Source organism: Mchenga conophoros, linkage group LG18 (genome assembly GCF_057382185.1).
Source record: "Mchenga conophoros isolate Kocher_MC1m ecotype Shallow Benthic linkage group LG18, M_conophoros_male_GT1.1, whole genome shotgun sequence".
Classification (NCBI taxonomy): Eukaryota; Metazoa; Chordata; class Actinopteri; order Cichliformes; family Cichlidae; genus Mchenga; species Mchenga conophoros.
In genome coordinates this window covers 23,992,592-24,013,610 of record NC_140543.1, presented here as the reverse complement: position 1 = coordinate 24,013,610, position 21,019 = coordinate 23,992,592, and the positions used below count along the sequence as shown (strand labels likewise).

Sequence of the window (21,019 nt, the reverse complement as noted above, 5' to 3'; positions counted from 1 at the left end):
CAGCCAATTGTAGAAACAGAGCATCCAAGAAGTCTGTTATGCTCAGGTCTTTTTTTTTTTGCGTTGCATCCATGTTTGTGTGTTGGACCCAAAATGTGTTTGATACACTTATTAGCCAAGCCAGACAGCTTCAGCTGTCTTAGCCTTTCACCATCTTGGTCAAATACAGTCCAATACTAGCTCCTAAAACACAGAAGGCAACTGTTCACGTGGCTTATGTCTATCTTTTATATACAGTCTTTTGTTGTTATTATTAAATAAATCCTTTTTGATAATTTTGTCTTGTTCTCACATGTAGATCATTAAAAGGAAAGAAGATCAAATATGGAATAAAAGTTGAAGCTTAATATGCCTTCATTTTTTATACATTCTAGTAGGAGGCCTTTTCATTGCTAGTTTTCACCAATTCAAAGGCCTTGATAGTGCCATATGTCAGGTTTAGATATTTAGCACCCGAAAGCCACATTAATAAAGAAAATACATTTTTTTTTCTTGCTGGATCTCAGCAGTTACACACTAGTTTGTTGCCAGTATCCAGTTTAAGTGTGGTCATTAACTGCAACATGTTTCTTATCTTGGGGCTCTTTAAAATAAAGTCTGTCACTGTCAACTTAACCTTTATAAACTGTTAAACCTTTTTGACAGGAGACTCTTGATCACTTAAATGAGACTTATACTTTTTTAATAAATCTCTTCTGGACAAAAGTGTAATATTGTGTTATAGGTAAAAAAAACAATGATCCAAACAAAGACTGTAAGTTTAATGAAATTTCACACGTTTATTTTAAAATGAACAAAAAAGCTGCACAGGTTTGGAAAACAAGGGTAAATAGTAGGAGGGAGCACGAGAGACCGAGTAAGGTTGGGAGGAGGATTGGGGGAAGGTGTGGAGACTGAGGGTGTTGCGTAAAGAATAAGAGCTGGGTGAAGAGTAGGAAAAAGCACGAGAGGGTGGGTAAGGTAGGGAGGAGGTAGACTGGTTGAGTTGGGGCATAAGGACAGGGGGTAAAGGGCAAGAGTCGGAGGGAGTGAGAGGGATGGTAACCAGGCAGAGGTTTGGGTTTAGATCTTCAGTTGCTCTTTTATCTTCCATCTTCTCGTCACTTTTTCCCTCAAGGTTTTCTTCGATGTCCTCTTTTGTCTCCTGCTTTTCCTCCTCTTCTTCCTGCTTTTTCTTGTCCTTTCTTGGTTTGTCCGTTCCCTCCTCTTCTCCCTCGTGGTTTTCCAGTTTTTCCTCTTGGGAATTTGTTTCCAGGGTTTCTTCCTGGTGGTCAGCGTCGGGTGCAAGCTCCTATGTAGACAGAGTAAAATGTATTTCACTGAACTGTGACTCAGTCTGACAGAAGTTGTTAGGACCAAACATGGCATTATGGTAAAGTGAAATGATAGCGGACACAGCTTACCTGAAGGACGTTCTTCCATTTGTCCAGATTTTCTTGTAAGTTCTCCATCAGAAGCTTGTTCTTAATTTGGAGCTCCTCCACTTTCTTCTTCTCCTCTTTCAGGCTCTTCTCGGTTGATTGCCACTTGCTGCTCCAGTGTTGTTCCCTGGTGTTTATCTCCATGTCTTTTATGGTCGATTCATGGAGGAGTTCTACCCAGGCTTTGGTTCGAGCTCTTCTTTTCTTCACACATCTTTGAAGCGCCTCATCCTTGAGTTTGAGCTCTTCTTGGAGGCTACTCACTTGCATTTTGTGAGCATCTTCAAGAACGGCAATCTTCTCCTTCAAAGATGCATTTTCCTCCTTTGCAGTCTTCAACTCCTGAGTGGCAAAATGGAGTGCATCTTTTAATTCTTGCACCGTTTCACTTTCAGCAATCTTGTTAGCTTCCTGCTGCTGTTTCATATCAGCAGCGCTAGTCTGCACTGGCCAAGATGCCTGAATGATAAAAACATGCACGTAGTCCATAGTTAGAAAAATCAATCACAGTGTGATGTGTGGCATTAGAAAAGTTTAAGGTGACACAAGAAAAAGCAAAAACTGAGTCCTACAGATGTTATAAAACCACAAATGTTCACAGAGTTTTGTTAAAAGTGCTTACAGATGTTTAAGTATTACAAATGAAAGTTAAACTCCAAAGTGTACTCTGCTTCCTGAAGATTATGAAAGCTTTAGACACATTTTGAGCAAAAAATTCAAAAAATGCTTTTGCTTGCTCACACGAGAAAAGCTTACCAGATTTTCTGAGACAAATGTTGGGTCCATTTGGGCTCAGAAACACTGAAGAGTCGCTGTTACACTTGTTTAGCTGTCGATATTTTTCCAAAGCGTTCGTCGAGTCACAGCAAATAGCGAGAGATGCTTGTAGGTTCAGGTTGGTGTTTAGAAATGAAATATCCAGGTAAACACTGTGTTTGGAGAATCCTGTTCAAAAATCATCAGGCGATAGTGACAGCACTACCCAGGTGTTACCATGGAGCCCATGTTGTTTTGGTTTCTGTGTTCTTGTTGTTACTGGCTGAACTTGAAGCTATTTAGCTATTTACTATGATTAAAAATCAAAACTAGTTTCAATCAGAAAGGGTCCTTTGGGTGTAGCAACCTTTTCACTTAATCCTCAGGGGACCCGTGAGGCTTTCTGTCCTATACCTTTCATTACTTTCACCTCCAGCCTCACCTGAACTGTTTTGAGCCGTAAAATGTGCTGTGCAAAGATCTCCAATCCATGTTTTAAGAGAAGTGTTTTACAAGCAAATCTGGTTTTCAGATTCTGGGTTTCTCGGTTTGCTACCAGAATTTATATGAATAAAGAAATTTCTGCTCCATGTTAGCCGTCGACTCCTGACTGTGGTGATGGTGCCTCTTGGTGCATTTTAATGCAGTTAATTAACATAATGCGGCTTACTGTGCAGCCAATTGTAGAAACAGAGCATCCAAGAAGTCTGTTATGCTCAAGTCCTTTTTTTTTTTTTTTTTTGCGTTGCATCCATGTTTGTGTGTTGGACCCAAAATGTGTTTGATACACTTATTAGCCAAGCCAGACAGCTTCAGCTGTCTTAGCCTTTCACCATCTTGGTCAAATACAGTCCAATACTAGCTCCTAAAACACAGAAGGCAACTGTTCACGTGGCTTATGTCTATCTTTTATATACAGTCTTTTGTTGTTATTATTAAATAAATCCTTTTTGATAATTTTGTCTTGTTCTCACATGTAGATCATTAAAAGGAAAGAAGATCAAATATGGAATAAAAGTTGAAGCTTAATATGCCTTCATTTTTTATACATTCTAGTAGGAGGCCTTTTCATTGCTAGTTTTCACCAATTCAAAGGCCTTGATAGTGCCATATGTCAGGTTTAGATATTTAGCACCCGAAAGCCACATTAATAAAGAAAATACATTTTTTTTTCTTGCTGGATCTCAGCAGTTACACACTAGTTTGTTGCCAGTATCCAGTTTAAGTGTGGTCATTAACTGCAACATGTTTCTTATCTTGGGGCTCTTTAAAATAAAGTCTGTCACTGTCAACTTAACCTTTATAAACTGTTAAACCTTTTTGACAGGAGACTCTTGATCACTTAAATGAGACTTATACTTTTTTAATAAATCTCTTCTGGACAAAAGTGTAATATTGTGTTATAGGTAAAAAAAACAATGATCCAAACAAAGACTGTAAGTTTAATGAAATTTCACACGTTTATTTTAAAATGAACAAAAAAGCTGCACAGGTTTGGAAAACAAGGGTAAATAGTAGGAGGGAGCACGAGAGACCGAGTAAGGTTGGGAGGAGGATTGGGGGAAGGTGTGGAGACTGAGGGTGTTGCGTAAAGAATAAGAGCTGGGTGAAGAGTAGGAAAAAGCACGAGAGGGTGGGTAAGGTAGGGAGGAGGTAGACTGGTTGAGTTGGGGCATAAGGACAGGGGGTAAAGGGCAAGAGTCGGAGGGAGTGAGAGGGATGGTAACCAGGCAGAGGTTTGGGTTTAGATCTTCAGTTGCTCTTTTATCTTCCATCTTCTCGTCACTTTTTCCCTCAAGGTTTTCTTCGATGTCCTCTTTTGTCTCCTGCTTTTCCTCCTCTTCTTCCTGCTTTTTCTTGTCCTTTCTTGGTTTGTCCGTTCCCTCCTCTTCTCCCTCGTGGTTTTCCAGTTTTTCCTCTTGGGAATTTGTTTCCAGGGTTTCTTCCTGGTGGTCAGCGTCGGGTGCAAGCTCCTATGTAGACAGAGTAAAATGTATTTCACTGAACTGTGACTCAGTCTGACAGAAGTTGTTAGGACCAAACATGGCATTATGGTAAAGTGAAATGATAGCGGACACAGCTTACCTGAAGGACGTTCTTCCATTTGTCCAGATTTTCTTGTAAGTTCTCCATCAGAAGCTTGTTCTTAATTTGGAGCTCCTCCACTTTCTTCTTCTCCTCTTTCAGGCTCTTCTCGGTTGATTGCCACTTGCTGCTCCAGTGTTGTTCCCTGGTGTTTATCTCCATGTCTTTTATGGTCGATTCATGGAGGAGTTCTACCCAGGCTTTGGTTCGAGCTCTTCTTTTCTTCACACATCTTTGAAGCGCCTCATCCTTGAGTTTGAGCTCTTCTTGGAGGCTACTCACTTGCATTTTGTGAGCATCTTCAAGAACGGCAATCTTCTCCTTCAAAGATGCATTTTCCTCCTTTGCAGTCTTCAACTCCTGAGTGGCAAAATGGAGTGCATCTTTTAATTCTTGCACCGTTTCACTTCCAGCAATCTTGTTAGCTTCCTGCTGCTGTTTCATATCAGCAGCGCTAGTCTGCACTGGCCAAGATGCCTGAATGATAAAAACATGCACGTAGTCCATAGTTAGAAAAATCAATCACAGTGTGATGTGTGGCATTAGAAAAGTTTAAGGTGACACAAGAAAAAGCAAAAACTGAGTCCTACAGATGTTATAAAACCACAAATGTTCACAGAGTTTTGTTAAAAGTGCTTACAGATGTTTAAGTATTACAAATGAAAGTTAAACTCCAAAGTGTACTCTGCTTCCTGAAGATTATGAAAGCTTTAGACACATTTTGAGCCAAAAATTCAAAAAATGCTTTTGCTTGCTCACACGAGAAAAGCTTACCAGATTTTCTGAGACAAATGTTGGGTCCATTTGGGCTCAGAAACACTGAAGAGTCGCTGTTACACTTGTTTAGCTGTCGATATTTTTCCAAAGCGTTCGTCGAGTCACAGCAAATAGCGAGAGATGCTTGTAGGTTCAGGTTGGTGTTTAGAAATGAAATATCCAGGTAAACATTGTGTTTGGAGAATCCTGTTCAAAAATCATCAGGCGATAGTGACAGCACTACCCAGGTGTTACCATGGAGCCCATGTTGTTTTGGTTTCTGTGTTCTTGTTGTTACTGGCTGAACTTGAAGCTATTTAGCTATTTACTGTGATTAAAAATCAAAACTAGTTTCAATCAGAAAGGGTCCTTTGGGTGTAGCAACCTTTTCACTTAATCCTCAGGGGACCCGTGAGGCTTTCTGTCCTATACCTTTCATTACTTTCACCTCCAGCCTCACCTGAACTGTTTTGAGCCGTAAAATGTGCTGTGCAAAGATCTCCAATCCATGTTTTAAGAGAAGTGTTTTACAAGCAAATCTGGTTTTCAGATTCTGGGTTTCTCGGTTTGCTACCAGAATTAATATGAATAAAGAAATTTCTGCTCCATGTTAGCCGTCGACTCCTGACTGTGGTGATGGTGCCTCTTGGTGCATTTTAATGCAGTTAATTAACATAATACGGCTTACTGTGCAGCCAATTGTAGAAACAGAGCATCCAAGAAGTCTGTTATGCTCAAGTCCTTTTTTTTTTTTTTTTTTTTTTTTGCGTTGCATCCATGTTTGTGTGTTGGACCCAAAATGTGTTTGATACACTTATTAGCCAAGCCAGACAGCTTCAGCTGTCTTAGCCTTTCACCATCTTGGTCAAATACAGTCCAATACTAGCTCCTAAAACACAGAAGGCAACTGTTCACGTGGCTTATGTCTATCTTTTATATACAGTCTTTTGTTGTTATTATTAAATAAATCCTTTTTGATAATTTTGTCTTGTTCTCACATGTAGATCATTAAAAGGAAAGAAGATCAAATATGGAATAAAAGTTGAAGCTTAATATGCCTTCATTTTTTATACATTCTAGTAGGAGGCCTTTTCATTGCTAGTTTTCACCAATTCAAAGGCCTTGATAGTGCCATATGTCAGGTTTAGATATTTAGCACCCGAAAGCCACATTAATAAAGAAAATACATTTTTTTTTCTTGCTGGATCTCAGCAGTTACACACTAGTTTGTTGCCAGTATCCAGTTTAAGTGTGGTCATTAACTGCAACATGTTTCTTATCTTGGGGCTCTTTAAAATAAAGTCTGTCACTGTCAACTTAACCTTTATAAACTGTTAAACCTTTTTGACAGGAGACTCTTGATCACTTAAATGAGACTTATACTTTTTTAATAAATCTCTTCTGGACAAAAGTGTAATATTGTTTTATAGGTAAAAAACAATGATCCAAACAAAGACTGTAAGTTTAATGAAATTTCACACGTTTATTTTAAAATGAACAAAAAAGCTGCACAGGTTTGGAAAACAAGGGTAAATAGTAGGAGGGAGCACGAGAGACCGAGTAAGGTTGGGAGGAGGATTGGGGGAAGGTGTGGAGACTGAGGGTGTTGCGTAAAGAATAAGAGCTGGGTGAAGAGTAGGAAAAAGCACGAGAGGGTGGGTAAGGTAGGGAGGAGGTAGACTGGTTGAGTTGGGGCATAAGGACAGGGGGTAAAGGGCAAGAGTCGGAGGGAGTGAGAGGGATGGTAACCAGGCAGAGGTTTGGGTTTAGATCTTCAGTTGCTCTTTTATCTTCCATCTTCTCGTCACTTTTTCCCTCAAGGTTTTCTTCGATGTCCTCTTTTGTCTCCTGCTTTTCCTCCTCTTCTTCCTGCTTTTTCTTGTCCTTTCTTGGTTTGTCCGTTCCCTCCTCTTCTCCCTCGTGGTTTTCCAGTTTTTCCTCTTGGGAATTTGTTTCCAGGGTTTCTTCCTGGTGGTCAGCGTCGGGTGCAAGCTCCTATGTAGACAGAGTAAAATGTATTTCACTGAACTGTGACTCAGTCTGACAGAAGTTGTTAGGACCAAACATGACATTATGGTAAAGTGAAATGATAGCGGACACAGCTTACCTGAAGGACGTTCTTCCATTTGTCCAGATTTTCTTGTAAGTTCTCCATCAGAAGCTTGTTCTTAATTTGGAGCTCCTCCACTTTCTTCTTCTCCTCTTTCAGGCTCTTCTCGGTTGATTGCCACTTGCTGCTCCAGTGTTGTTCCCTGGTGTTTATCTCCATGTCTTTTATGGTCGATTCATGGAGGAGTTCTACCCAGGCTTTGGTTCGAGCTCTTCTTTTCTTCACACATCTTTGAAGCGCCTCATCCTTGAGTTTGAGCTCTTCTTGGAGGCTACTCACTTGCATTTTGTGAGCATCTTCAAGAACGGCAATCTTCTCCTTCAAAGATGCATTTTCCTCCTTTGCAGTCTTCAACTCCTGAGTGGCAAAATGGAGTGCATCTTTTAATTCTTGCACCGTTTCACTTCCAGCAATCTTGTTAGCTTCCTGCTGCTGTTTCATATCAGCAGCGCTAGTCTGCACTGGCCAAGATGCCTGAATGATAAAAACATGCACGTAGTCCATAGTTAGAAAAATCAATCACAGTGTGATGTGTGGCATTAGAAAAGTTTAAGGTGACACAAGAAAAAGCAAAAACTGAGTCCTACAGATGTTATAAAACCACAAATGTTCACAGAGTTTTGTTAAAAGTGCTTACAGATGTTTAAGTATTACAAATGAAAGTTAAACTCCAAAGTGTACTCTGCTTCCTGAAGATTATGAAAGCTTTAGACACATTTTGAGCAAAAAATTCAAAAAATGCTTTTGCTTGCTCACACGAGAAAAGCTTACCAGATTTTCTGAGACAAATGTTGGGTCCATTTGGGCTCAGAAACACTGAAGAGTCGCTGTTACACTTGTTTAGCTGTCGATATTTTTCCAAAGCGTTCGTCGAGTCACAGCAAATAGCGAGAGATGCTTGTAGGTTCAGGTTGGTGTTTAGAAATGAAATATCCAGGTAAACACTGTGTTTGGAGAATCCTGTTCAAAAATCATCAGGCGATAGTGACAGCACTACCCAGGTGTTACCATGGAGCCCATGTTGTTTTGGTTTCTGTGTTCTTGTTGTTACTGACTGAACTTGAAGCTATTTAGCTATTTACTGTGATTAAAAATCAAAACTAGTTTCAATCAGAAAGGGTCCTTTGGGTGTAGCAACCTTTTCACTTAATCCTCAGGGGACCCGTGAGGCTTTCTGTCCTATACCTTTCATTACTTTCACCTCCAGCCTCACCTGAACTGTTTTGAGCCGTAAAATGTGCTGTGCAAAGATCTCCAATCCATGTTTTAAGAGAAGTGTTTTACAAGCAAATCTGGTTTTCAGATTCTGGGTTTCTCGGTTTGCTACCAGAATTTATATGAATAAAGAAATTTCTGCTCCATGTTAGCCGCCTTTAAAGTAAGTAGCAATAATAATAATAACAGTAGGTAAATATTGCACTGTACCTTTTGCACTGTGAAGGATGAAATACCATTAGGTAAAAAAAAAAAAAAAAAGAGAGAAATCCAGCTTTAATTAAGTTACAAAAAAGAACAAAACAGTCAGGTTTGGCCTCAGAAAGACAGAAATGTGTATGGTACAGGCTGGACAGTAAAGCTACCTGGCACTGACGGTGTAAAGTGAGGAGCCTGAAAGGGAGAAAACTGCATGAGTGCACTGCAAACTGAGATTGTGCCTCATTAAGTGAGCTTTCCTATAGTGAAACAGGACATGGTACGGTTGTGTTTTAATGGAGGGAGGAAGAGAAAGAGATATGGGAGGGAAATGAAAGCAGCAGATCACTGTCTGTCCCTCCTGCTGCCTCCATTTACCATCATTGATTGTGCAGCCAGTCGGAATTAACGCCTACCTGCTGTACTCAGATGGTCAGCACTGATGTGTGCAAGAGGGAAAAGGAAATGTGCACCCTTTTTTCCCCTGTAAGCCTTTTATTTCACGCAGTATGACAGCTAAGTGTTGGTGAACTCTTCTTACACTAGGGACTATAAATGTCCACCTTCAAGGACATATTCTTTCAAGATTTAAAGACGTGGACATCCCTCAGACATGAGGACATTTTGCGGGTAATTGCACCTTAGGTTCAAGGATGCGAGGTTAGTTAAAGAATGGTGGAAACTACTCAATATTGATGGCAGGTTGTGTGAACTGGTACCAAGAACCTCCAGGAGAAATCAAAACAACCTCAGTGTATTACTTTAGGAGTTATATGGGAAAACTGATGTCAATCTGTCGTCTGTCTGTAAAATATAAAGCTATAGGCCGCACCCAGCAAATTGAGATTAATAGAGAGACTGGTGACAGAAGACAGACAGCATCCACCTACCTCTAAATCTCACTAATTCAGATGATCTGTGTTTTGTTTAATTCCCACAAAACCCCAAATAAAAATAACATATTGTGGTTTTATGAAGGATTATATGTGGGACTACATCCTCTTTGTGATTTGGATCCATATAAAACAGCTGACTCTCATCTGTCCTCCATCAGCACACTTTTATTACCTTACTCCTGTCGCTTTTCCATCAGTACATAGTAATTCTACTGGTTATATCAAATATACATGTATATATATATTACCCTGTCCCTTTGACTGTCCTCACCCTTCACCCTGAAGCGGCACATTTCAAACCCTTTTTCTCTCATTTCTCCCACTTTTGTTCTCCCCTTCCATCCATCCGTCTCCCCCTCTCTGTTGATCCCTCCCCCCTGGGCGATGTGGACAGTTGGTTGGCTTTGTGTTTGACACGCGTGTTGGTAGGACACACACACAAATGCACGGGCACACACACTTCCAGTTCCTATTGTCAATAAGATGCTCAGCTGTGAAGCCCCTAGCCCTAATTGTGTGGGGTAAGGACAGTGCCCTTATTGTCCTGCAGATTAGCGCATACGCACACCCACCCACACACACACATGTGTCCTCAGACCCCATGGGGTCCCTTTAGAGTGGATGTGCCTTGAGGCAGAAAATCAGGGGCAATTTACGAAAGGGTCCGTTAGGGGATGGGGGATGTACCGCAGTCCTCAGCTTGAAGCTGTAATGTCAAACAGTTTCTTTGGTTTCTTATTTAGGATGACAGAAGTCAGTCTTGTGGTGTATTAATGGAAAAACATGCAAGAATTTGTTTTAGTGAAGCGTACTGACAATTTTCTCAGTGGCGTTGATGGATATGAGCCCTGAGATGCAGAAAATATAGAAAGCAGTTAACAGAAATCTTCCTACCCTGCACATTTCTCTTTGTAGCAGGATAAACATTAAAGTGATCAAACTCAGGGCAATTCGTTTCCTTGGTTTAGACACAATTACTTAAACAATGAAATCTCTATATAGTATAATAAAAGAAAGATTTTGTGTTTAACACCTAATGTTACTTTATCGCTCCTTCTTGGATTTTGCATACAGTGTGTTATTGCTGTCATGCTGGACAAATGCAATCAATTTGTGTGATCACTGGTTTGAAGCAAAGCCTCCCAAAACTAAAACCCGGAAAAGCCTCTTAGCCACAAGAATTAGGGGGCTGAGTTTGGGGGTTTGTATTTTAAATGCAAATTAGAAGTACATAAATTAAATAAACAAGAAAATATACCTTCACCTTGTGATTTGACGCACTGTGTTTACAGCTGATCCTAGACTATGATGACAGAATACAAAGGATTGCAGAAATTAAACAACCAGGAGTTCCACTTTATTTCATGTGAGTTTGTCTAAAAATAAACACGGGGAAATTCCAAACTCAGATACACTTTGATCAAAAAACAAAAAAGCTTTCTGTGGAAATGAAATCTCAGATTCTTTCCCAGATTTCTGACTTTCCTTTCTCACTCCTTCCTTGTTAGCCTACAGTGACCTGAAGCCTACAGTGAGTGCTTACATTCAAAACCACTGACCTTTGGTGGATGGTATTTAGAATAGTGGCAAGTCAGTAAAGACGCTGGTTTGAGTACATGCAGATGTATGAACACTGTGTAGGGCAAAGGTAATGTTTGTGACCCATTCAGGTGATCCATAGCCCCCAGTGTGTTTATACACATCTGTACATTTCCTCTTTTCCACCTCCAGCCTGAATGAAGCCAGTTAACTGGCTCTGACGTAAGTGTGTGTGTGTGGGGTGGGGGGTAGTTCTCAGCACTCTGAGCCATGTTCATGTTAACATTTTAAAGACTTTAAGCATAGGCAAGTTACACAGTGACAGCACAAACAGGAAAAAGAGAACGTTCACCTTCAAAATAAAAGTTATAATATTTTTTCCTCTTAGGAATTTGTTTCCAATATAATAAAAGCAGTCATTTTCACCGCCAGGAACCACTCTCCAACTAGTTAAGGATTACACATGTTCCATTGTGACCAGAGGTTGTCATGACCACCTGACAACCTCTGCCCGTTATCCAGGCCTGTGTGACTGTGGTTTACCATTATATATCTCTTTTAATCTATAACTGTGTAAAACAGCAACTTGCTGGTTTAGTGGGCATAATTGCCAGACATTTCCTTGACTCTTAACAATGATGGAACATCTTGTAGAGACTTTAGAATTCCTGATTCAATCCCATAACAGAATGTTTTAGATAAAAAAACAAAAAACATAGCAGCTATCCAAAAGCTATTCATGTAATCTAATCTGATCTTTCTTTATCTAACACACACACACACACACACACACACACACACACACACACACACACACACACACACACACACACACACGCTGAACACTGCATCAGGGACAACTTGGGTAGCCAGGGACCAATCCAGTCGACCGTCTCTTCCACCTGAGCCACAGCCATCCTTCTCATTAGCCATCCAGCAGTAGCACCAAAACCATTTTCACACATTAAATATAGACACTTCAGGGATAATAAGATCTGGACATTGTCCCACATTCTCTGAAACTGCTATTTCTAACATGTACACACGAAAGAGGGCAATCCACTTCAGACGTGTTCTCACTACTGGAGTATTTCCACGCCCTGCCCTGGGCGAGAGGAGGTGTCTGGGTAGAACATATTTCGTTCACTGGTATTGAACTGCTACCTGCATTATTCTCACCTTGGAACAAATTGGTGCATTCTAACATCATACAAGTCTTTGTTGTTAGATATCAGGTAATGTCTAGTAAAATCCAGGGATGCAGTGAATGCTTTAAATGGTTAAATTCAGCAAAGCAATAAATATAGTCCCCAAAACTCTGAACTGTCCCTTGAAGTCTCGTTTGTGTTTATGTTGCGGGGTGGTGGTGTTGTACATGAGCTCCTCATTAAACGCGACCTCACCGTTAGTTGTAGATGTTTGAAAGCAAAAGTCATACAAACCAAGATTTACTCTCACACAACTCTCTGTTATTGCAAATTGCGCTTGAATGCCTGAGCTGACATGTGATGTAATGATACAGTGGGAGATGTGTTGTCGTGCGGGTTTTAGTTCCCCGGTGGTCACACCAGTCCTGGGGAAAGTAAGCTCATACAGGAAGTGAGCTGGCAGGGCCCCGGTCCTGCAGGATTGCACATCCACACAACTATATATGTGTTAATGTGTCTGCGCGTGTGAGTCAGCAAACACGTGTGTGCCGTGTTTTCTAAATGCCACACGGTGATGAGAGAAAGATCCGAGGACAGAGTGTGAGGAGCTTGTGCGAGAGCTTTCCGGAATGTGCTTGTTTTGTCTGTAGTACTTTATTTACTTTCCTGATTTCTTAATTGACTGATGTAGCTGCAGGAAAAGGCTGATAAATGAACATAGTCATCGCATCACCTCAGAGTTATGCAGTAGTTATGCTGTAATTTGCAGTTGTGGGCAGATAAAGGAGGTGACAACAGGAAAGAGCAGCCGGCACAGAGTGTAATAGAGCAGAACAAAAGAGAGCGGGGGTCATCACCCAGACAGCACTGAATCTAATGTGCTAATTGCACACATGGAAAGTGGACAAAAAGGAACACTTGGTACTCAGCTACAGTAATCAAATACTGTGAAAACAATTATTTATTCTTTTAACCTTTTTTTAAGATCTTTTGCTTAATATCTTTTGCAAGAATGTCGTCCTCGTGTGTTTAACTGTAGCTTTCCACGTACCAGTGCACGTAGGACACGACCTGCCTTTCTCACCTTATCGCCTGAAATGTGCACACGATCCGCTTGTGCACGTGTCGGGGTGGACGTGTACGTGAACATATGTGTCTGTGTGTGGCTCCAGCAGTCGGGGCGGGGGTTGGTGTGGTTGGTTGGCTCTGTGTGAGCTCTTTGTGAGAAGTGGGGAGTCGTGGGGGTGTACCGGGTGTTTCTCTCAGCTGCCTGCTGGTCTGGTTGCTGTTGGTAACTTTGCTTGATTAGATCAACGGATCGGCTTTCAGGCCTCTCTCCCGCTCCCCCACCCCACCCCCAGCTCTCCTCTCGGAAAGGCTGAAGTGGAACTGAAACTGGAGTGGTGCTAAAAGTCCGCGCGGAGCTGCGAGTTGCGGCGGAGGAAATCGTGACGGTGCTGCCTTGGAAACGCTTGTCGGAGTTCGAGCACAAGTGAGTTGGGGGAAGGTGGGGGGTAAGAAAAGAAGTGATAGCCTCAGGACAGATAAGCTCCAGGGAGAGAAAAGAGGGAGGGAACAAGGGAGGGAGGAGGAGGAGGAGGCAAGAGGGAGAGAGGTGGGAAGCTCTGAGGAAAGAAGTCTCTCTCTCTCTCTCGCTCTCTTTCTGTCTGTCCGACTTGCCGGCTGCTGCTTCTTCTTCCTCCTGTCTTCTTGGGTTTTCTGGCTGCCGGCGACTGGCTGGAGGAGTTTCAGCTTGTTTTTCGCCTGCCTTTCGGATTTGAACATGGACTCAGGCTGAACAGCTACGCGCACTGAGCTGTGAGAAGAGTCACTGGAGATTTCCCGTAAGCAGCTTGATCTGATCTGATGTCTACAAGGTGAAGTGTGTCTTTGCTCAAATATCCCGCTGAGGGAGATTGTTGCTATTTCAGGAGTGTGTGTACTTGTGGAAGAAACAGCAGCCTTAGAGCGATGAAGTGCTCTTTGTGACAGTTCATACAGGGATAGACGATGTAGGTTAAAAGTCGCTGTTAGTATGATTCATTTTTCATCATGTTTACGAGAGACGGTGATGAGCCTACGCATTGCTGCTTTTGCTGGAAACATTTCCTTCTCTTTTGGATGCTGCTTCACACTGAGCCTCTCCTCCCTCCGGCTCTCCCTCTTCTTGCTCACCTTCTGTCGCTTTTAATTCTCTTAATGGTCTCGAGGTCTCAGCTGGTCAGCTGGGATACCCCTGTGTGTGTATGTGTATTTGTGTGTCTGCTTGCGCGTGTGTGTGTGTGTGTGTGTGGGGAGGGGGGGCAGCTTTTGTTTGGGAGAGAGACAGTTGCGAGTTCTCAGATAAACTACCTCTGGATTTCCCCCCTGCTCACATGCAATAAGATAGATCCTGCTTTCTATTTTTAAACACTATTGTTTGTCTATATATTTGTGAGCACCTGAGTGCTCGCTCCGCAGTAGCATTTCTGTCACTGTTGTGTTTAGTCTATGGATTGGGGCAGGAGGGCGTATTTGTGTAGTCCATTCTGGGATAGAGAGATAGCAGCTCTCCTTTCTGACTTTATCGTTTTGTTTTGTCAGCTGCTGACCGCTGTTTTCTCTCTGCTCCAACCCTTCCATTGTTTTTTGCTCCCTTAAGCTCTCTTTATTTCACTCAGATGCAGATCCATGCAGCTTTACTCCTTTGCAGCCGCTGCTATTTAACATTTTCTGATACCTTTTGTTGATTTTGTAATTCCTTTTTTGTCTTTCTCTTCTTAAAAACTAAGAGAAGTGGGGAGGGTTCTCAGTGTCATGCTGTGTCCCTCTCATTCTCTCTCACTGTGTGTGTGTGTGTGTGTGTGTGTGTGTGTGTGTGTGTGTGTGTGTGTGTGTGCGCTTTTCTCAATCAGATATCCGAGCAGAGCAGCATGTGAGCTGTGTCTGAATCCTAAAACATACAGTTTCCATTATTTTGGTTTTGCCAGTCCAGGTGTCTAAATCTCAAATATAACAAGTTGTTACACGATGCTGATCAGATGGAAATGTCAGGATGTTGGTCCAGCACGTTTGCCTAACTCAGATGGCATAAACAACTGAGTGAAATGCCATGAAGCTTTGGTTGCCATCATTAGATCAAAAAATGTAATTCAGCCAATGTTTTTATTTCATGACAGTCCCATTGTTATCAGCTGAATTTTGAGGTTTATCCTCATTACCAAATGTTGCTTAGCAAAAATGGTTAGCCATAAACTGCATCTAAGAGATGCAACTAGACGTCCTCCAGACATCAATTATTAATTCAAGCCTTGAGCTGGTCACAATGATAGGCCCACCCTAAAGCGTGCATTGCATTATTGTCCTTTTTGACTAATTGGGGTGTGCATTAAGAGTTCAACCTAGCCATCAGGTCATCAGCAAAGAGTGTAATGGCTTCACAGATCGTGGGAGCTGGAGGTCATTTTCCCATAATGCTTCTGTAGTGCTGAGCTTTGTTTGCAGTCAGTAGTGTCGCCTCCTGCTGGTCAGTAAAAAGAATACACATGCCAGCCGCTTGAGCACTGATGTCACTTTTAAAGCCCAGAAGCCAATTTTTAGTTAGTGTGGCTAAAAAGGTAACATCACTCCTGTACGTCAGCATGTCAGTATGTTAACATGCTGCTATGGGTTTTTCCTTTTATTAGAATTCTAAATGCGCGTTTTGCAGGTTGACTAATTAATAAACTTTTAGCTCCAAAAAACTCCCCAGTGTTTTATAGTTGTATAAACAGATTATCTGTGATTCAGAGTTTTCAACATCATTACATCATACAAGGTATATAAGTATATATGTTTTCAAAAATTCCTGGGTTGTGCTTTCACTTGTGTGGGTGTGACACGTTTCATCACACTAGTGGAAGCGGCTCAGCTAAGTGACCGAGGCAGCAGCAGTGCGTCAAATTCACACAGACTTTGATGCAGTTTCTTTACTGCTGGGGTTGTGAATCTGCCACAGCTGCCCCAGAAAGCTTTATGTATGGCATTGCCAAGGCCGTGTCTGTGTGTGGACACATGTGTCCATATGTCTGCGAGAGAGGGGTGAATAGGTTCTGCATAGCTGTCCATAAAGGGGTGCTCAATCACTGTGGCACTAATGGTCTTCCCTTAGGGCGCCATGGATTTTTAAGGTGTTGCGACAGGCATGGAAGAAGCATAGCAGCTTAGAAGCAGACAGCATCCTCTGCATCTTAGAGTTTCATAATGCTGGAAAGTAGATCAGTTTCAGTTCCTAAGTCACCCGTGATTCTGTTTAATATTAAGGTGAAAGAGCAGAGCACATTAATGTGAACCTAGCAGGAAGATGTAGGAGATGGAACATGATTCATTAGGGAACGTGGTTCCAGACAGCGTCTCTGTAAAGTTAACTCTGTAAAGAGTTAACACACTGATGGAACAAAGAAGGAGAGCGAGTGGGAATCCATCAAGAGCAATGCATCAGAGATGGAGTAAAAAAAAAAGTGGGAAAAGGAAAAAGGCAGCCATTAACTTTCACGGTACATGTGTCATTGTATCTGTGAGAGAGTGTTTGAGACAGTGAGCATGTGCAATAGTATGCAGCTATGTCCGGAGTTTTGCAACCTGTGCTTTTTCTGCTTGCTGAGCTTGCATTGCAATGCCACACGCTAAACGCCATTACAAACTGATAGGGTGTCAGTTCTGCTAGTCTCCCTGGATTTAGTGGCACTGGAAGGCAGAAAGAGGGTAGCAGAGACAAATGGGTGAGGCAGCGGGAATGAGAGCTGAGAGAGAATTTAAGGAGAGTGTAGCAAATACAGGAAAGCTGTTGAAAACAGCTGTGTGAAGAGACAGGACAGCGAGAGGGTCAAACCTACAAAGGGTGACTGCGATAGAGAGTGGTAACGTCTCTTTCTGCTGAAGCCTAATAAGTCCAGAGGTGTCATCAGCTGGAGGAGTTTAAAATCCCAGTCCACTGTCTCTGTCTGTATTTTGACATCATGTTAGGAGCCAGACGGTACAGTTTATGTCTGGCTCTGGCATCTTCATCTACCCAGGGATTCCCTCAGTAGGAATGAATGTCAGCAATGTAGAGAGGATGGTAGTTTGTTTAATCTAGTGGGTACAGCTGTTGCTATGAAGAGATGCTGTATGTTATAAATGTGTGTTTGGGATTGTGTGTGAGTGCTGGTTTTGTACGCTGTGGTGCCCAGATGTCCTCCCAGGAGTGGAAAGTGGAAGAAGTGACCATTTTGTGATTCATTTTCAGACGTCACGAGAATGATGCAAAGTTGCAGTAATTTGGAGTGACAGGCAAGGTTCACATTTGGGCCTCGAACAAAAAGGCAAAGCAGGGTTGAGCAGAACAAAATCACGAGACACAAGTTTGTTTGCCTGCTCCAAAGCTTTACATTATTTCCTGATAGACTTCTGTGGCGCTGCGTGGTGAATTTGACACTAAAGAATAATTAATAGATATTTTAACTGTTTTTCTTTTTTTCTTGAAGCCAACCCATTGACATTCCTTCAGAGGGAAAAACAGACACCTCAATATGTCAGGAGGAAGCTGCTGAATTTCTTGTTCAGTAACTGAAACAGACACGTGAACTTTCAGCTCACTGCTCATTGTGTTTAAACGAATGCATCTGTTTGACTGAAGTTGAGTCTGGCTTTATTGCATGTCATAACCCTTTTGCACTAAATGAATGAGAATGTCTTAAATTGGCATTTTGGCAAATAGGCTAATTTGCTTTCTTGCAGATGAAGTAAATTAAGATTGAAAACGCCCCTGATAGAAAATTACAGCGAGCAGCCTGCATAGTTAGAAAAGAAAAGAAAAAAACTATTGAACTAACCAGCTGCTGATTACACTCCTTATATTAAACAGACAGATATAAGTGGTGTTTGTGGCAAGGCAGGTGAGTAAGTAGATTTCCAAAGAATATAATAATACGATAATACATATGATTTCTTCTGCTGTCGCTGTCTAAAGGTGGCTGTGACTCTCAGGCTAGACATTCATGAATGAACCGATAATCAGGAAGCTATTAGCCGTTATCCTTTGTAAACTTCTGCGTCGTTTCTTTAAAAGTCCTTGATTAACTGCCAAGCAAGTGCACACTCACAGTAAACACCGCCGCATTGAAGACTATGCTGAAGACTCGGGACAACTCGGTTTCTGTTAATCACAGTTTTATATTTAAACACAGCGCTCAGGGTTCTTGGCGTAATTTTTGTGGAAAAGCCCACAGACGTTTCTAGTCTGTTCTCAGAGGGTGGTGCAGTATGAGTGAGAGGTTCCTCGGCAGTTTCCTTTCCCTGTGTGTGAGCTGTCCCTGCATGCGTGTGTCTGTGTGAGTGACTTCAAAGCCTGTCTGCCCAGTCAGAGCTTGCTGGTCAGTTTCAAATGAAACGCAGTCCGTGAGACAGGCCGACACACTCGCACGCACTCGCACACACAGTGCACGCCTCTAATACAATGTTACATACTTACAGACACACACACCTCCCCCGAGCTTCCAGGTGGCTGCAGCTTGTTAGTGGTACAGCAGGAGAAGCCAGATGAAGCCAGCCCACACCAGCTGCACTGCCCTCTACCTGCCTTCTTATCTCATTCTTTCCCAACTTTTCTCCTCGCTGTTAGTGGAATTTCAGATTTCTATAGTTTTTTCTCTTTGTGTCATATCTTAAAGACGACTTTGCCGATCGTCTTTTTTTAGCTTTTTGTTCTTCGTTTTTTTTTCTAGTCTCTCTTCTGATCCTCCCTATCCTATCCTACCTTTGCATATTCCTTCCATATTAAAGCTAATCAAACCCCTAATTTAAACTTGTAAAAGTAAATTGATATCTCCTACCACAATAGTGGCGGTGCACAAACACGTACTATCTTGTGACATTATAGATCAAATGATTAATTGACCAAGAAAACAATAATCATGGAGTTATTAGAAAAAAACCTGCCTTCTTTTGCATGTGTGTGTATTTGGCACGTGCGTAGCTCTACGTCAGCTGCTGTCCACTCCATACCTGCTTAACTCTGACTGCATGAAGGGATGAGTGCAGTCTTAAAGGAGCCAGTAGCAGGAGAAGAGGAAGATGGAGGGAGGGAAAGTAAACAACAGATGGTGGAAGCATGTTGCTGCTACTCGCAGCAGTATGCCAGCCCACCACCAGCTTCTTGCGAGGTTACTATGCAACGGTGACCGTGACGATATGGAGGTCAGAGGTCAAGTGCCTCCTTGATGACGGCCCCGTAATGCCACGCGCCGTGCCAGACTGAACCAGCTGAGACACATGTATAAAGACGCTGAGAGAGCATACGAATTTGTTTTCCTTGGCTGAGGTTTGGCGGTGATGACTGTTGAAATCTTCCATGCAGCGTCCACCCTTGACCCACCTGCCAGCAGTGATGACACACACTGAGGCAGCTGTCTGTGCTCTGTCCGTGTGTGTGTGTGTGTGTGTGTGTGTGTGTGTGTGTGTGTGTGTGTGTGTGTGTGTCCGAGCGCTGAGTCGTTTCATGCTGAGGAGTGAACTGAGTAGTGGCATACATTGGCTGGTGTGGCTGGTAGGTGCCATGACCTTCACGGAGAGGGGAAAAAGAAAGAGAGCAAGAGAGAGAACTGGAAAATGCACGTGGTCAAAATGAGACGCTTGTATTCGTGCTGTGGAATATCTTTATTCCACAGCACGGACCAGCAAGGACCAGCTTTAGGGCTCGGGTGTGAGGACTTTGGGGGAAAATGACGACGACATTTGAACTGATCCTGTGTGGAGTTAAAAGGTTTGAATTAGGGTTGGGGTGAGGCATTTCAGCTGTGATGGCTGAGGGTAAGCCCTGTCCACAGACTATGAGTTTTTCACCATTGTTTTTAGTTATACCTTACTTTTTTTGCTATTGTTAACCTTTATTTTGCCATTCAGTCCCCAATCTTAATCTACAGTACAAAAAAAAAAACAGAGTTTGAGAAGCTTTTGTAAAAATGTACTTTATTGCAATATTTTTTAACTCAATGTTATTTTTTTTTCGGCTTAAGTAACTAGTTTGAATAAAAAAATGAGACAATAGACCCTATTTAGAAATTTTGATACAGTAGCAGAGCAGCTTCTCATGTAAACTGTAAATAGCAGTTTGTATTGTCAATAGCAGAACGAGGTTAGATCTTCGGTAGCTGCCTTTTGTGCTTTCGCATTTTTTTTGTAACACAGTGCAGTGTTGACAGGTAAATAAGGTGTGAATCACTCATATTGAAGTGTGAGACACTCTTACCAGAAGAAGCGTCAGTAAATTTAACACACACACACACAGACAGTCACTTTGTGGCTTATTCAGGATGAGGTAAATACAAGCAGCAGACATGCAGGGAGCTGTGTGATTCACTTCCCTGTTTGCATGAAGTGTGGCTGTTTTCCTGTGAACAGGAAGCTGAAGCTGTCGTTCCAGGAAGAGATCATTACGTTGGTTGAAGTGCACCGAACCTGCCTGTGTGCGTGTGACAACGAGAAATCGTGTCTTTGTAGCAGCTTCGCAGCCTGAAATAAGGGTTTCAATTTGTTTACTGCAACAACTTTAAAAAATAATTACTAAAATTAACAAGTTAATATTTTGTCTATTTAGATGTCCAAGTTCCAATTTATTTAGATGTGCGTAAATCAAATAGAAATATCACAGGAATGTTATAATGAGGTGACCAGAGTGAGAGAAATTAATGCTTTGGATTCCCAAAGTGGAAGTGAAATAACAAGAAACTAACTAAAAACTAAACTAAAACTTAAAGCGTCTACAGTGGAAACTGATTTTTACCAATGAAAACGAAAACTGTTTCCTAAAAATGAAAGTATTAACTGTGGTTACAGCTCGCTCTTGTTTTACGTGTCACACACACGAGCGTCAAAGACAGAACTAGAGCCATGTTTCAT

General features: G+C 41.9%; 4 protein-coding genes across 16 annotated transcripts in view; 1 reads left to right on the top strand and 3 right to left on the bottom strand.

Annotated features, from left to right (window-relative positions):
* Window positions 1-21,019, top strand: part of LOC146553815 (SPRY domain-containing SOCS box protein 4-like) — an 87,419-nt gene that overhangs the window by 28,939 nt on the left and 37,461 nt on the right. Inside the window, exon 1 of one of the 10 annotated variants that reach the window (XM_085255136.1) lies at window positions 13,398-13,616. The exons of 7 other annotated variants lie outside the window; for them this stretch is intronic. The gene's annotated coding sequence lies outside the window, so the exon portion shown is untranslated. Of the gene's footprint in view, window positions 1-13,397; window positions 13,617-13,801; window positions 14,002-21,019 lie in introns of those variants that run through there. 2 more of the 10 variants (XM_085255135.1, XM_085255133.1) reach the window with 2 other exon arrangements.
* On the bottom strand, window positions 754-2,385 carry LOC146553819 (uncharacterized). Of its 2 annotated transcripts, none has more exons than XM_085255084.1 (3): window positions 2,178-2,385; window positions 1,404-1,763; window positions 754-1,291 (listed from the first exon to the last, which is right to left on the bottom strand). In XM_085255084.1, exons 1-3 carry the CDS (start codon window positions 2,205-2,207, stop codon window positions 785-787), a joined length of 897 nt encoding a protein of 298 aa, XP_085111210.1. In that variant the 5' UTR covers window positions 2,208-2,385; the 3' UTR covers window positions 754-784. The 2 variants fall into 2 exon arrangements, with proteins under 2 accessions (XP_085111210.1, XP_085111208.1); XM_085255082.1 differs by having other exon boundaries at window positions 1,404-1,880; window positions 2,178-2,384.
* On the bottom strand, window positions 3,613-5,226 carry LOC146553818 (uncharacterized). 2 transcript variants are annotated; one of them, XM_085255086.1, is made up of 3 exons: window positions 5,037-5,226; window positions 4,263-4,622; window positions 3,613-4,150 (listed from the first exon to the last, which is right to left on the bottom strand). In XM_085255086.1, the coding sequence occupies exons 1-3, from the start codon at window positions 5,064-5,066 to the stop codon at window positions 3,644-3,646; spliced, it is 897 nt and encodes a 298-aa protein (XP_085111212.1). In that variant the 5' UTR covers window positions 5,067-5,226; the 3' UTR covers window positions 3,613-3,643. The 2 variants fall into 2 exon arrangements, with proteins under 2 accessions (XP_085111212.1, XP_085111211.1); XM_085255085.1 differs by having other exon boundaries at window positions 4,263-4,739; window positions 5,037-5,225.
* Window positions 6,476-8,107, bottom strand: LOC146553817 (uncharacterized). Of its 2 annotated transcripts, none has more exons than XM_085255665.1 (3): window positions 7,900-8,107; window positions 7,126-7,485; window positions 6,476-7,013 (listed from the first exon to the last, which is right to left on the bottom strand). In XM_085255665.1, the coding sequence occupies exons 1-3, from the start codon at window positions 7,927-7,929 to the stop codon at window positions 6,507-6,509; spliced, it is 897 nt and encodes a 298-aa protein (XP_085111791.1). In that variant the 5' UTR covers window positions 7,930-8,107; the 3' UTR covers window positions 6,476-6,506. The 2 variants fall into 2 exon arrangements, with proteins under 2 accessions (XP_085111791.1, XP_085111790.1); XM_085255664.1 differs by having other exon boundaries at window positions 7,126-7,602; window positions 7,900-8,106.